Source organism: Haliotis cracherodii, unplaced genomic scaffold (assembly GCF_022045235.1).
Source record: "Haliotis cracherodii isolate W230 unplaced genomic scaffold, xgHalCrac1.p SCAF_6, whole genome shotgun sequence".
NCBI lineage: Eukaryota > Metazoa > Mollusca > Gastropoda > Lepetellida > Haliotidae > Haliotis > Haliotis cracherodii.
The window spans coordinates 4,631,740-4,649,043 of NW_027266319.1; the positions used below are offsets into that span (position 1 = coordinate 4,631,740).

The following is a 17,304-nucleotide window of genomic DNA, read 5'->3' on the forward strand; positions in this document are numbered from 1 at the left end:
ATACTGTACACAATGGTCAGCAATACTGTACACAATGGTCAGCAGTACTGTACACAATGGTCAACAGTAGTGTACACAATGGTCAACAGTACTGTACACAATAGTCAGCAATACTGTACACAATGGTCAGCAGTACTGTACACAATGGTCAGCAGTACTGTACACAATGGTCAGCAGTACTGTACACAATGGTCAGCAATACTGTACACAATGGTCAGCAGTACTGTACACAATGGTCAGCAGTACTGTACACAATGGTCAGCAGTACTGTACACAATGGTCAGCAGTACTGTACACAATGGTCAGCAATACTGTACACAATGGTCAGCAATACTCTACAGTGTAGAGTCTACACAATGGTCAACAGTAGTGTACACAATGGTCAACAGTAGTGTACACAATGGTCAACAGTACTGTACACAATAGTCAGCAATACTGTACACAATGGTCAGCAATACTGTACACAATGGTCAGCAGTACTGTACACAATGGTCAGCAGTACTGTACACAATAGTCAGCAATACTGTACACAATGGTCAGCAATACTGTACACAATGGTCAGCAGTACTGTACACAATGGTCAGCAGTACTGTACACAATGGTCAGCAATACTCTACACAATGGTCAGCAGTACTGTACACAATGGTCAGCAATACCTTACACAATGGTCAGCAGTACTCTACACAATGGTCAGCAGTACTCTACACAATGGTCAGCAGTACTGTACACAATAGTCAGCAATACTGTACACAATGGTCAGCAATACTGTACACAATGGTCAGCAGTACTGTACACAATGGTCAGCAGTACTGTACACAATGGTCAGCAATACTGTACACAATGGTCAGCAATACTGTACACAATGGTCAGCAGTACTGTATACAATGGTCAGCAATACTGTACACAGTGGTCAGCAGTACTGTACACTATGGTCAGCAATACTCTACACAATGGTCAGCAATACTCTACAGTGTAGAGTCTACACAATGGTCAACAGTAGTGTACACAATGGTCAGCGATACTGTATACAATGGTCAGCGATACTGTACACAATGGTCAGCAATACCATACACAATGGTATTGCAGATTTGTTTCAGTTGGGGAAGTCCACATCTAAAAGTCCAGTAAAATTACTTGTGATAGAGTTCTGTATTCAATTTTTACCATTACCCTGGCCCCTCTTTTTAGTAGCTTGGGAACCCCATTTTTAATCTCTGATCGCTACAACTAAAAGCTAGAGTCCCCTGGGCCCCTACATAAATGACCCGGTAAATCCATGTAATTAGTTAGCAATGTACACCCTAAAATACAGACCATGTGGCACCTTAGCGCTAAGAGCCTTGCCACTCTGTGGGACATACCAGGTGAACAAGGAGGATTTTCTTTATCCAAGAAGATATAATTCTACAGCAGACATTTCCCAGAAGACTACTTGATGGTATTAGAAAGATTGAGGAAGAACCCTATCATATAAAGATAACCTGATGGTTGTGTCAGCAGCTCTAGCCAGCCTCAACCTACATATGTAGTGCTGAGGATGGAGTCTTATCCCCTGCAGAAAGAACATGACGTAATCCGGTGTCATGCAGGCCTAGATTACCCAGCATTGTCATGTAATGTCATGTAATGGGAGGGTTACGCTATGATCCTTTGGACACAGTAATATACTCACTGCCAAAAGAGGGGCTGTCGGGTAGCCTAGTGGTTAAAGCGTTTGCTCATCACGCCGAGGACCCAGGTTCGATTCCCGACATGGGTACAATGTGATAAGTCCATTTCTGGTGTCCCCTGCCTAATATTGATGGAATATTGCTAAAAGCGGCATAAAACCATACTCACTCACTTACTGCCAAAAGGAATGCTGAACATAGAAACATATAGAGAAGTACATATATTAGGAAGAGATGTTTCCAATGTGTACCAATTAATGACAAAACTAACAATCAGTCAAGTGTCACCACAGAGTCTTTTAGACCTAAGATGGGTAACTTAGGTACTGAGAAGGACTCGGTTACCACAGGACTACCCAGACCCATGGTTAGTCAGTGATATAATGTTCAATGACAAAAATGATCTGGAACTCTATGGTTACACTACAAGTTACTAATGTTCGCATTTCTTTCTGACTATGCACCCATTCCTTCGGACTTTAAAATGTTTGTATAAAGATAAAATTTCAGTATGCATGAGCAGATCATTTTATATGTGTATCTAAATACATTTTATCCAGGGCTACAGTCAAACTATTTCAATCAGACATTTTGTACATATCTCTTGAGACCTACAGCAGGTACCCGGGTAGGGTCAGGTAATTGGGGGTTGGCTACCCAGATGGTATATTTGGACTCGCCCCTGTTTCTACTGATCACCCATGAAGATCTGGGGGAGAATTGGTCTTCAGCATCCCATGCTTGTCGTAAGAGACGACTATGCTCGACGACTAACAGGATAAGGGGGTCAGGCTCACAGACTTGGTTGATGCATGTCATCGTATCCCAGCCGTAAGGATTGATGGTCATGATGTCACTGGATTGTCTGGTCCTGAATCGATTATTTACAGATTGCCATGATATTCCTGGAATATTGCCGAGTGTGGCATTAAACAAACAAAACAAAGAACCTTTACAGATTATGCTGACTAAGCACATTTTGAACATGTCAGATTGTCAATACATGTTATTTGTACTAGACTTGTTGTTTCAGCTCTATACTCCAGGGATGTGACAGCCAGTGGACAGCTGTTGGCTAGTCCACTGCAAGTTTTTTGTGGACACCTCCTACCCTGTGTTCACCTACCTGCAACAGCCTTGCTACCAGAGCCCGGTGTTCTTCAGACATCTTCTTCCTCCCATGGAACAGCAGCCTCTTCCTCGACCCATCCTCCCTCTTCTGACTCAGTTGAAGACTTCGGTAGATGTTGAGGTGCCCGTCTACGTGGACCTTAAGCTCAGGTTGGGACTGGAGCCAAGGGAGGTAACTGCTCATGTGGAGGGTCATCATGGAGGAAAGCACCGCGATGAGGATGAGGAGGAGGAAGAGGTCGCGCAGCGAGCGGAAGCTCAACTTGCAGAGGCGGGGGCCCATACTTCATCCCTGATACTGAAAGGAGACGTTACATTAGGTGAGTGAGTATTGTTTTACACCACATTTAGCAATATTCCAGCAATATCACAGCGGGGGACACGAGAAATGGGCTTCATACATTGTACCCATGTGGGAAATCGAACCCGGCTCTTCGGTGTGACGAGCGAACACTTTAACCACTAGGCTACCCCAGCATCCCCTTAATCAGAGACCTACAATAGGCTTCAGTGGGTTTGGAGATGGTGTTGAAATGAGCTAAGGTGAGGTGAGGTGAGGTGAAATGAGGTTTAACATCAAGTTCAAGATAATTGCACTTATTTCGCAACATGCATGCATTTGTGTGTGCGGCTGCTTATAGTCTGAACTAATGCCAGTTTTATAGTGCTAGCCCACTGAGATACCATGTTGCAGTTCAACATTGATACCCAGCTCAGACAATGTATATTGACACCAAGCTGACTAGTCCTTGTTTTTTCAATTAATGTTGGTAAAAACAAGTAACATCTTTTAATGGTATGATGCAGCCAGGGATCAAACCCAGACCTTCCGCTCTCGCGCAGACGCCCTATCCACTTGGCCACGGGATGGTATCCAGAGAAGTAACAAGCTGAGTTTATATCCAGTGTGTTGAGTATTTAGACTTAGAGAGCAAGCCAAGCTTTCCGTATTCACAGGAGTAACCGCTCTGCAGTGAGGTAATGTTAAAAAACTAATAAAATGAACACACTAGCAGCTGTTCACAAATACAATGATGTTTTATTTACTTGAAAAGAAATATTGGCAACAAACACAATTGTATTTCTTCAGACACTAAATTCCTATCTCTCTCTTCTTGTCACAGTTTGAAACTGAAGTTCAAGAGAGCTGTGTTCCTTAAAGCGTTAAAAATAGTGCTAATTTCTCATGCCCGGTCATTCAAAGAAATTTGACTGATCTGTGAATCAAGGCGTAAAAACAAGTTGGGTTACCATGCTAAGGGAGAAACCATTTGGTATTTGGTCTGTGTGTGCATGTGTGAGAAAATACTGAAAAATAATAATTTGTCAAATTATTTTTTTAAATGGTGGATCCCCAACACATTGTCATCTGAGTGAGTGAGTGAGTGAGTTGGGGTTGACGCCGCTGTCAACAGTATTACAGTTATATTGAGGCATGTCAGCTTAATGTGAGAGGAAAGCCCGAAGTGATGCAGGTCTCAGACGTTTACCACTTTGGTGAAACCCACGAGCACGGGTATGGGGCTGACAAACCTAAAAACATAATCAGGGCGAACCAGGATTCGAACCCACAATCATAATATTCTGGCGTGCCCAAGGGACGCAACTCTGAATCACATGAATGGCGAAATGGTGCTTCAAGCACCAGTCAACAAGTATCAGTCATCACACTGCAGCCACACTGTCAGGAGTTGCTTCCCTTTGGCATGACAGGATCAGATTGTTCATAGAGAATATTATTTGGAAGTATAAAATAAATCAAACTTGTACCTGATTGTTCTAATCATACTAACATTTGGTTTGAATAGGTAGGGGAAATATGTTTTAGAAACCATGGCTTGGTTTGGGTACTTAGTAATATTTAAGATCTAAAATCTGTTATGAACATTTATCGTTTTAGTCTTATAAATATTCCTTTGTTTTTTAAATTGTAGTAGTGATCTTTACCAAAGGTGGAATAAAAACCAAAACTTTTTATTCTGATTTTATTGTTTTCTTAAGTTTCATTTTTTAAGGTCTGCAAACCCATAAACCAAGCATAAAAAATGTGCAGCTTTGACAACAAGGTGATTAATATTGTTTTACAACTGCTAAAAAGCTGATACTTGAAACCAGAGATTAGTTGAAATCCTCTTTACTTTTGAGCATCCCAATTTGTTTCTTTGATTACAAAGTTTTACATCAATATGCCAAGATGCATGAGGTAATTTTTACCCTTTAAAAACATACGTCAAATTAAAATTTAAACAAAACAACTTATCAAGTTTTAAAGTAAAGATAATGTCCATAGCAAATTATTTTTTCAGAATATTTTTACTTCAAAGATTTAGATCCAGCTGATCCATTAAACAATAAAACAAGAAATGATCTCTTTATCATGCTTTAGGGGAATTAAATAGAATGACGTGAACAGTTTGATAAAGAGAAAACTAGTGGTGTGGAAGTTAATATGTCAGGTTAACCATGTGGTACGACATTTACGGAGGCATAAATGAATAATATATCCATAGAGCGTGGGAATTAATTGTGTTACCAGATGAAAATAAGTAATAATCACGTCAGCTGACCATTAAGCCTACAGCTGACATTAAGCGAAATCAGTGACAATGAGAACAAAATGGCCTCCATCACATCTGATTGTTTTGTATTATGCTCTGTATCTCAGAGTAATTTGATTCGTTGAGATCGTCTGGTACATTATATCAAGTGCAACAGTACCTTCGGCAATTGAATAGCTTGAAATTACTATGATTTGACTGTTAAAGTTTTTGCTGAAACAACATTACAATATTGCTTTATAATTGAAAGCAAGACGAAAGATCTGTTTGATGTCACATTATATTTTTACCAAGAGTACTTGCCTAACAACATTTCATATGTTTAAAGGTACAAGATCAGTTTTATTTTAGGTGTCCCGTCAGTTTCTTCAAAAACTCAATTGAGAAATATATTTTTATGGCCTGTTTAATAGCAACAAAGCAATTTGTTATTTAATGCTAAACACACCTACCTTTATATAAGTTGTGTTTCCTTAAGGTCCTAACAGAAGCACATTTCGAAAAGTGCTCTTTACTGAGAGTACTCCTTGTAAATCCTCCAATATGAGCAGGAAAATATATTAGACACTCAAACAGTGGGTTTTTGTTTAACAGTCTGTATTTTTACATGGTGAAGGTTTGTTTTGTTTGTTGGTAAATGCTGCACTCAGCAATATTCCAGCTGCTGTCTGTAAATAATCAAGCCTGGTCCAGACAATCCAGTGATTGACATCATGAGCATCAATCTACGCAACCAAGTCAGCAAGCCTGACCACCTGATCCCGTTTGTCGCCTCTAACGACAAACATACCGTAGTCATCTCCTAAGGCAAGCATGGGTTGCTGAAGATCAATTCTAACTTGGATATTCACGAGTACTCAGTTTAGGTATAGCTATCATATTCAGTATTTTCACAAAGTGTAGGTTTGTTTGTTTGTTTGTTGTTAAACGCCACTCTCAGCAATATTCGAGCTTTATGACAGCCATCTTCCCAGGCAAGTGAGTTAACTGACTGTAAAGTCCAGTTTCCACCCTTGCCGAACTAGGCTGGTATTATGGAGGTACATTTTTGCTGGACTAACGAGTCTATGCATAGTCCAATCATAATCGTGCACTGAAATCGAAATCCGGTTCGTAAAGTGTCATGCAGATTTCGGTCGACTGCAGGATTTGCAAAGCATGTGCACCGCTAACTCGTTGTCAACAGATATTTTCTAAATCTTTTCATGCTTTTAATCACGTGCTCACGTGATTTGATGCACTTCACGATGTAAGACTCGTTTTATCACAATATAGATCTTGATTATCAATCAGATCGTCTTGACTGGGCGCCACCGTTTTGTCTGAAGCAAACGCAAGTGAAACGAGAGGTTGAATCTGATTGGTCAATAGGAGAGGCATAGAAAGGACATAACTCGTAATAGCCACTGGTGATGCTACGATCGAACCCAGTAATTCCAGCCTAGTTCGGCAAGGGCGGAAACTGGACTTTTAAAGTCAGTTAACTCTCTTGCCTCGGGAAGATGTATGACAGCTGTCTCTAAATAATCAAGTTTAGACCAGACAATTCAATGATTGGGATCATGAGCATCGATCAACGCAATTGATAGAAGATGAAATGCATCAATAATCTTCTCTATGACAGGCCAGGGTGGCTGAAGATCAATTCTAACCCGGAGGGGGCACGGGTGGCCCAGTCGTCTAAGGCACCAAGATTTGCTGTGCAGAGTTGCGTCCCTTGGGCACGCCAGAAACCTATGTTTGTGGATCCAAATCCCGGTTCGCCCCGATTATGTTTCTAGGTTTGTCAGCACCATACCTGTGCTCGTGGGTTTCACAGAAGTGGTAAACGTCTGAGACCTGCATCCCTTCAGGCTTTCCTCCCACATTAAGCTGACACGCCGCAATATAACTGGATTACTGTTAAAAGCGGCGTTAAACCCAACTCACTCACTCTAACCCGGATATTCACGGGTACACAGTTTACGAATAGCCATTATATTTAGGTATTTGTTTTCAAGGTGATCTCAGATATAAAGTTCAACCTAACAATATCTTCGCTTTGTTTAAGAATCCACCAACCTTAAAAACTGATAAAAACAAACTATAATGAAATCAGAATAAGAATGATTTTTTCATACCGCCGACAGTAGAGATCCAAGGGATTTTGGTATGACTGAAAAGGATTTTTTTCCAATGATGTATTGTCATCACATGTCAGATTTAAGATTTATGATATTGACAAGTGCACAAACCATGCTAAGATTTATAAAATTGTTTCGGCAAAGAACGCTCATTGATGCAGATGTTATAGACAATTTTCACTGAAACCTGTGGGCAGGGATAAGGTGCTGAGAAATCTTGGATCATTCATCAAGGGGAATCTGGGATAGGCTTAGACATTTACCACTTTTGGGAAATCAGTACTGGTCTATGCATGGTATTTCCATAACAATAAATATTGGAGAAAAACTTGGAAGTGAAGGAGACCAGAAGATCCTGACTTGACTAAGGGACACAACTCTGCACAAAAGTACAGCACTTACAACTATTTTTCAATCACCTGATGAAGGGGCGAGAAGTAGCTCTGAAATGTTGTTACAAAGAATAAAAAAAGCTGTTATCCATAAAAAGTGTCATGTATTCATGTTCTTCCAACTTCTAAATGCCTATCAAAGACCTTATTGGTTCCCCCCATTGACTTACTTCAACAACTCATGAAGATTCCGGGGTAGAATAGGTCTGCAGCAACCCATGCGTGACCCCCTTGAAGATTCCGGGGTAGAATAGGTCTTCAGCAACCCATGCTTGACCCCCTTGAAGATTCCGGGGTAGAATAGGTCTGCAGCAACCCATGCTTGACCCCCTTGAAGATTCCGGGGTAGAATAGGTCTGCAGCAACCCATGCTTGACCCCCTTGAAGATTCCGGGGTAGAATAGGTCTTCAGCAACCCATCCTTGACCCCCTTGAAGATTCCGGGGTAGAATAGGTCTTCAGCAACCCATGCTTGACCCCCTTGAAAATTCCGGGGTAGAATAGGTCTTCAGCAACCCATCCTTGACCCCCTTGAAGATTCCGGGGTAGAATAGGTCTTCAGCAACCCATGCTTGACCCCCTTGAAGATTCCGGGGTAGAATAGGTCTTCAGCAACCCATCCTTGACCCCCTTGAAGATTCCGGGGTAGAATAGGTCTGCAGCAACCCATGCTTGACCCCCTTGAAGATTCCGGGGAAGAATAGGTCTTCAGCAACCCATGCTTGACCCCCTTGAAGATTCCGGGGTAGCATAGGTCTTCAGCAACCCATGCTTGACCCCCTTGAAGATTCCGGGGTAGAATAGGTCTTCAGCAACCCATCCTTGACCCCCTTGAAGATTCCGGGGTAGAATAGGTCTTCAGCAACCCATGCTTGACCCCCTTGAAGATTCCGGGGTAGAATAGGTCTTCAGCAACCCATCCTTGACCCCCTTGAAGATTCCGGGGTAGAATAGGTCTTCAGCAACCCATGCTTGACCCCCTTGAAGATTCCGGGGAAGAATAGGTCTTCAGCAACCCATGCTTGACCCCCTTGAAGATTCTGGGGTAGAATAGGTCTGCAGCAACCCATACTTGCCTTAAGAGGCAACTATGCTTGTCGTAAAAGGCGACCAACGGGATCGGGTTGTCAGGCTTGCTGACTTGGTTGATGCATGTCATTGTATCCCAATTGTGTCGATCGATGCTCATGTTTTCAATCACTGGATATTCTGGTCCTGACTCGATTGTTTATAGACCGCCATCATATAGCTGTAATATTGCTGAGTGTGGTGTTAAACAACAAACAAACGACTTACTTCAACAAAATCCTCTGAAAAAATGGGCAATTTGTCAATATAATTATGTGCCTTTAAGTTAACAATATATGTTACCTTTAATTCTGAGTCTGATTCTAACTAGAATCCGTACTAACACCTCCGTACTGAAAAATACTGACCAACTACAAAGCATTCTCATGTTAAAACCTTTGTTTTTGTACAACCAAATCAGATAAGGTTCAAAAACATTACAATGAGGCCTTGTTGTTTTCCTGTACACACACCTGTAATTAACCTGTCAGGTGTTCACAGAAATAGCCTTTGAGGGAAATAACTTGCTTCAAAACTGTCAACATGAGTCCCAAGTGGCCATGTAAGCGTCGGCAGTGTCACCTTCATTGAGGCTGCCTCTCCTTCAAGTGATGTTTCTCTGATCTCGGAGTAGATACAAACATAGCCTTGGGGGAATGCAGATTACAGTGTAACAATATTGTTGAGGGGGCAAACTACCATAATTACTCCATGAATAGTACCACACAGAAAGTTAATCTCTTACCTGTAGATTTAATTTGGAAATATTTGAGGTGAAGAAATTGGGAGTACTTACAAAGCTTACAAAAAAATCAGTTGGGCAAAATATCGCTGTTTCCGGCTTATAGATCTTTGAAGTGGGTGGGTTATGATTGAATGACCAAAAACTACTAACAATATCACGCTGAAATTAGAAAAGAATATACAATGACTTTTGACAAAAATAATTGTGATGAATTTGTTTCACAATTAGATGAAAAAAGAAAGAAAGATATTTTCACCACTGTTCATAAGAAATGGTGAATAATATGTATAAATATTATCAAATATATATAAATAATATGTACAAATATTATCAAATATATATATAATATGCATAAATATTATCAATTATTTTTTGGTGTCAAGCCATATCAGAACATGTTTGTTGTTTATTCATTAGCAGCAGTACTTATCTGGAAGATAACCTTTTTTCAAATGTTTGCAAACCAAATAATAAAAAAATAAAAGGCCTTATGAGTTTCAGGTAGTTTCAAGGCAGGTTCCCTTAAAGTCATCTTAGCGCTAAGATGATTGTAACTCCAATACTTTAACATTGTGATGAGTCATCATGCTAAGATTGGTTTGTGGAAAGGGACCTTGAAATATAACATCTTAGAGTAGTATTTTGTAATTAAGACAAAGATTGAAGCCTTTTAAAATAAGTTTTGCTGTCACTTAAAAATAACTTGTACTTGGTGCCCTTACTTTAACAATGTGACCAATCAGGAGACAAGGGACCTTATGGGTGCTAGGATACAGTTGTGCTATGACGTCATAAAGACGTTTGACGTCAACTTACTTCAGTGAAGATCACCATGTGTGATGTCATGTATCTCTGTAATAAATATGAATTGAAGCTTGTGAACTGCACTTTTGTGTCCCAAAGATGTCATAATTTTAAAATATAATGAAAAGTCAAAACGTGATTTTCACCCATAAGGTCCCTCCTCGCATGGTGGATCACATTTATTATAAAAACCCAATGAAGAGATAAGTTTGAATGTACTATCAGAACAAATCTCCATGAATTGGCATCGTTTATTAAAGAATAACATTTAGGAATCTTTGAATAAATAATTTCCTATTATATTTGATAGTTTCTATTTTAAAGACAAAAATGGCTTATTATTCAAAATATTCTAGGAGTAAAGTTCATTTCATTTGGATAAAAGTACAATTATATATTTAATGTCAAAGTGACCAGTTATAAAGTCACCACAGGACTCATATGTTATAAACATGACAACTTTATTGAAGGGAGGGGGTGTCACCAGTAGATGTGACAACCTTATTGAAGTGAGGGATGTCACCAGTAGACATTGCAACCTTATTGAAGTGAGGGGTGTCACCAGTAGACATGACAACCTTATTGAAGTGAGGGGTGTTACCAGTAGACATTGCAACCTTATTGAAGTGAGGGGTGTCACCAGTAGTCACAGCGACCTTATTGAAGTGAGGGGTGTCACCAGTAGACATGACAACCTTATTGAAATGAGGGGATGTCACAAGTAGACATGACAACCTTATTGAAGTGAGGGGTGTCACCAGTGGACATGACAACCTTATTGAAGTGAGGGGTGTCACCAGTAGACATGACAACCTTATTGAAGTGAGGGGGTGTCACCAGTAGACATGACAACATCAAGGGGTGAGTCCCCAGTAGTCGTAACATTAAATGCGGCAAAAATGCAACAGAAGCCCCACAAACCTCAATGATAAAACCGACTGATTCTAGGTGAGTTAAATAATCATGAGGGATGTCTGAGCAATCCAAGGAATCCCGGGAATGTGAGTTTCAGATGTTGGCTGGCGTTGACACAAAGGTAACATGTTGGCTGAGATAGAATGACACAGCAAGTGTCCGGATGGGGACAGTGGTCAGCGATAACCAGGTCCTGCTTGAAACTGTCCACTACACCTGTCACAATGCAGTAATGAATTCTGTCACATGACACAATGGGAACACCATTTGATAGTCTGGGGGAGTGGGGTGAGGATTGTTTAGAAGAAATAATAGCATAATAAACAATACTGAAGTATTTTGCCTTGGCTTTTTACCAAACAAGTCATCAGGAGATGACATATCCCCCAGGTCTGGCGCAGTTCAGAAATGGCATTTGGCTACTTACACAACACTTTTGGTTGACTGTCATTGGATACCTTCAGTTCAGTGATCGCTATTTCCCCCAGAGGGTGGTGGGGGGTGGGGGGGTGGGGGGGTGGTGGTATGGTGGAGGTGTTATAAAAAAGTGATGGTTCATTGGATGTCTTAAAAAACAGATGCGGATTTCCAAAATTTCAGCAAAGGGTCTTGGCTGAGGGTGCACTTAATGACAGAGGGTGCACTTAATGACTGAGGGTGCACTTAATGACTGAGGGTGCACTTAATGACAGAGGGTGCACTTAATGACAGAGGGTGCACTTAATGACTGTGGGTGCACTTCATGACTGAGGGTGCACTTAATGACTGAGGGTGCACTTAATGACGGAGGGTGCACTTAATGACTGAGGGTGCACTTAATGACTGTGGGTGCACTTAATGACAGAGGGTGCACTTAATGACAGAGGGTGCACTTAATGACTGAGGGTGCACTTAATGACTGAGGGTTCACCCCCCTCTGGATCCACCAGGGAAATTTTAAGGTGTTGTAAGTCCCACCAAAATCTGTTTGCCTCCCCTTCTCAGGGTTGCACCTAGCAGTGATTCCCCAAATACTGAATGGATGGTCTCCAACATGACGAATATTGTTGTGGTATTGCAGAGGCTTCTGTCACTGTTGTCAGATCCTTGATTGAGAATCCAAATACAGAAATGACCAACTAATTGGCATAAAAGACATTTTCAAAATGACTGCCATGCAGTTTTAGAGACACCAAATTAATTTTTAACAAGCATGAAATATTAATATCCCCTGCCAATATCCGGTTATGTGCAACGCAAGAAATATTGTACGGTTTTCAAGATCTGCTCCGGAAATGAGTACTACTGCCATTTTCAGTCTAAGTCAAAGTCGTTTCCATGGAAACACACAAAATATTTTTTTCAACAAACCGAAACCATCAAAAGGCTCCAGTTCACCACTAGACCTATCAATGTGCCAAGATTGGTTAAGATATCTTTCATGGTTTCTGAGTTCTGCTCCGGAAATGAAACATGACAGACAGACTAGGGACAGCACCCATTCCTATATCCAGGGGTCCGGAAACCGTCATGTGCGCCGGACATGTCCGATTGGGAATCTCAAATGTCCGGTTTAAAATGTTTCGTACCGGACATTTAAATTTTTCTGTCCGGACATTTTAAAAAGTATTGTCCGTTGATTATATTATCTGTCTTGTTTTTTAATAATCTTATAATAGTTTAAAAAAAACTTTTACCCGTGAGGTCAAGTGATAACCAAATACAGGATAATAGTCTCGATCCAAATGTGACAACGCATTCAGTTGAGCAGATATAACTCATGAATATTAATTAGACCGTTCACTACGTTAACAGATCGTTATTATAACAGAAACAAAAATATGTTTTCCATGTAGACTATATCTAAAATGATATTAATTGTTATTAATTGTCCGGTGAATTAAACAATCTAGATTGAAATAATTCATCATATCATAAATACGTAACAACTTGTAATGTGCGTGAAAAGTCGTACTAAAATACGCTATTTGAAGGGGGCATGGCCTAAATGCAAATGTCCGATTGGGATTTTAAATTTTCCGGACCCCTGCCTATATCCCCCTTCCAGTTTATAGGGGGGGACAATAACAGATAGGTTTCCGATGAGTAAAACACACTGTAGAATTAGATAAACAAGGGTATGTGGCTACAAAGGAGGTGAAAAACTGGGGCAGGGTAAAAAGTCGGCCACTAAATGTACGGTATGTCTTTTCACCTACTACCGTATTCGACGTAATAAGCGCCCAGGGCGCTCTCAAAATTAGAAATAGGGGGCTCTTATTAGAATATTATTTTGGTGAAAAAAAACAGAGTTGAAAGATAAATTTCATGGTTTATGCTGACAGCCTGAAATGTTTATATACAACAGATATATTTTTCCAGAATTTAATTGAGGGTGCATATTACACATGAGTGCGTATTATACACGAATAAATAGGTCTTGTGTACACTAATCAATCGGAAGGGGTGCTAATTGGGATTGTTCACTAGCCAATATATTAGCAAATATCGCCATGGGCGCTTATTAGAGCGGGGCGCTTATTACGTCGAATACGGTACCTGTTTACTTCATATCAAGTTTCCTAATGCACATTATCTCCTTTTATTCAGCCCCTGACTTGTTAACTGCACCCTCGGCCAAGTCACCTTTGTGACTTGGGTATTATGTGAACCCCCTTTTTTAAACTTCTGGATCCGCCTCTGTAATGGTACATGCAGACACGACATTTTCAGTGCAGGTGAGCTTCGGCTTATTGCATGACACCTATTACCTCTTGAAGAAATGGAGCGTAATGAAGGCAAAACCCCAGCTTGGCAATCACATTAACACAGAATCATCATAAACATGATTAACACTCGTACATGCTGTCAAGAAGCAACTTGAGTGTGAAGGGATCCAATTTGTTGTCATACTCACTTGGACTGGCAACACAGCTTTGAGGAATCTGCATCTAGAAAACAGTATTACCCGTGGCGTGGTGTGATATGGTATGATATAGTATGGTATGGTGTGGCATGGCGTAGTGTGGCGTGCGGTACGGTGTGTGGTGTGGTGTGTGTGTTAGTGTGGTGTTGGGTGGTATGGTCGGCAGTACGGTGCGTGGTGTGTTGTGGTGTGTTGTGTGTGTTAGTGTGGTCTGGTGTGGTGTTGGGTGGTGTGGTGTGTAGTACGGTGCGTGGTGTGGTGTGGGGTGGTGGGGTGTGTGTGTTAGTGTGGTGTGGTGTGGTGTGGTGTTGGGTGGTGTGGCGTGCGGTATGGTGTGTGGTGTGTTGTGGGGTGGTGTTTGTGTTAGTGTGGTGTGGTGTTGGGTGGTGTAGCGTGCGGTATGGTGTGTGGTGTGTTGTGGGGTGGTGTGTGTGTTAGTGTGGTGTGTGTGTTAGTGTGGTGTTGTGTTTTGGCATGGGTGCATGCTTTGGTGCATGTGTGTACGAGTGTGTGTGTATGAGCGTGTGGTATGAGTGTGTGTGTGGTTGGTGTTTGTGTATGGATATTGTTTGTGTGTGGTGTGTCTGAGTGGGTGTGGACATGTCTGTGGTGTGCGTTTGCGTGTGTGCATGCATGCCTGCGTGTGGTATGCATGTGTGTGGTATGCATGTGTGTGGTATGCATGTGTGTGGTATGCATGTATCAAGCCTGGGGTGGGACAGAAGATGGTCACTGACCCTTTTTTCAGACTTGGTTTACGTGTCAACCATTTGATGAATTGGTTAGTGTGTACCCATTTTTAAAATCCAGGATCTGCCTCAGTTGATGGGACAATAAGTTGTGTGAGTGCATGAGGTAACAGACACACATCTTAAAATTAAACAATCCCTGCCTATATATAATTCAGCAATCAATCAGATCCATGAAATATATCTCTGACGGTAACATTCCTCACAGACATTCTCTGACAGGTAATAGTCTACTTATAGTTCCCCCATGGTTTAGTTACACCAACAGCAGCTGTGACAACTGTATCACCGCCTCGTTACACAAGGTCACCGAGGTCAGCCTCACTATATCCAGCTCACATTCTTCACTGTAAGTACAAGGGGCTCCCAGCTGCCATGTCATGGGTCATTAACAATTACGAGTTAAAATGGTCATTTTTCAATACAACTCGTACTGCTTGCCAGTTGTTGAGGAGATGAATGCTTGTACCAACAATAACCTAATTAGCGTACCATGGACATAGATCAAGAAGATCTGCTCCAATGGGTCTCCGGACCTTTGACAGACTCACATTTCATGTCTGACGTTCTTGACACCAGCCTGTCAATTATACTTACATTGACACTGAAACTTACTCCAGTCATAAAACATGATGTCTCTTTTCTACATCACTTCAGACCTCCTGGATGACTAACAAGGCGGAACCAATTACATTCTGTTTTAGGTCAGTTTGTGTGAGCAAGGAAGATGGGGCTAATGCCACTTTGAACACTATTCCAGTTATATCACGCCGTGTCAGCGTCATATGGGAGGAAACCCAAAAGTGATGCAGGTTTGACTCACAATCATAGGTTCCTGGTGTGCCCAAGGGACACGACTCTGCACAGTGAATTATGGTGCCTAAGACGACTTGGCCACCCATACCAACAGTTCAGTTTGAATTGACATAATGAAATTAATTCAAGTAAGCACATTAATACAACATATATCATGTTACTTATGTAGCAGGGCGAGGAGTCATCCCCCAGATGACATCTTTACCTTGTCAGCTTGTTGACGGGGTTAACCTCTATAGTGAAACCCCATTCTCTGTTTGAGACTTTGAGTACCAATGCCATCCACATTACTGATATCGTGCCTGGACCTAGTACTTCACCATGACTTTGTAATTTATTTTTTTAAAGTATTTTTTTAACTAAAAGCCTAGATGAAACTAACCAAATCTAGTTTTCTTGATATGAAAACAGCAGAAGAGGAAAGATTTTTCAAAGAAAAAACAGAAATGTTACAGACATGTTTTCATTGATAAAGTGTTAGTCTTGCCTGGACCATTTGACTTGAGAATGTTTCACTGTATAGCAGGGTCCTGTTGTACAAAGGCATCTTAGCGCTAAGGTCATCGTATCTTCCATACTTTGACGTAGACTTACGATCATCCTAGCGGTAAGGTTGTTTTATACACCGGCACCCTGATAGATATCACTCACAATGCCTGATAAGGTTGAACAAATCTATACTCATTTTAGTTCAGTTGCATAAGGAGTGAGTGAGTTTCTGGCGTGCCCAAGGGACGCAACTCTGCACAGCGAATCTCGGCGCCTTAGACGACTGGCCTTAGACGACTAGGCCATCTGTGCCCCCTGTTGCATAAGGTTGTCTGCAAGTTCTGAGTAAGCTGGACAGAAGTTGTGAGTCAGCTAGTGGTCTAATGCCACTGAAGAGTATTTCAATGTATCGCAGTATGTCAGCTTAATGTGTGAGGAAAGCTGGAAGTGGTACGGAAGGGGAATTGAAAGGGGAGTTGAAAGTGTTGCTGAAAGGGGGGCACCTGACAGAAAGAGAGAGAAATAGAGAGAGTGGATGGATGGGGGATGGAGTGATGGAGGGTGGGAGAGAGAGAGAGAGAGAGAGAGAGAGAGAGAGAGAGAGAGAAAGAGAGAGAGAGAGAAAAAGACACAGAGAGAGAGAGAGATCTGTGAGATAGGTGTGAGAGAGAGATCTGTGAGATAGGTGTGAGAGTGAGAGAGATCTGTCAGAGAGAGAAAGACAGAGAGGGAGAGAGAGAGAGAGAGAGAAAGACAGAGACAGAGAGAGAGAGAGGGGTGGAGACAGCAGGAGCAAGAGACGCTGACACACGGTCAGCAGTTATTATAAGGACTTAAACTGACAAGCTCTCAATGCAAAGGTCCAAAACACAACAATGATATCAATATCACATAGATCACCATTAAATAACAATTTCTTGTTTGTTTCAATTTTAGTGA

General features: G+C 41.3%; 1 protein-coding gene across 3 annotated transcripts in view; it reads right to left on the minus strand.

Annotated features, from left to right (window-relative positions):
- LOC139445991 (cadherin-like and PC-esterase domain-containing protein 1) overlaps window positions 1–17,304 on the minus strand; it is a 103,758-nt gene that overhangs the window by 42,456 nt on the left and 43,998 nt on the right. For all 3 annotated transcript variants that reach the window (XM_071227255.1, XM_071227256.1, XM_071227253.1), the window contains exon 2: window positions 2,797–3,099. In XM_071227255.1, coding sequence (XP_071083356.1) covers window positions 2,797–3,084 — 288 coding nt within the window. In that variant the 5' untranslated portion in view covers window positions 3,085–3,099. The remainder of the gene's footprint in view (window positions 1–2,796; window positions 3,100–17,304) is intronic.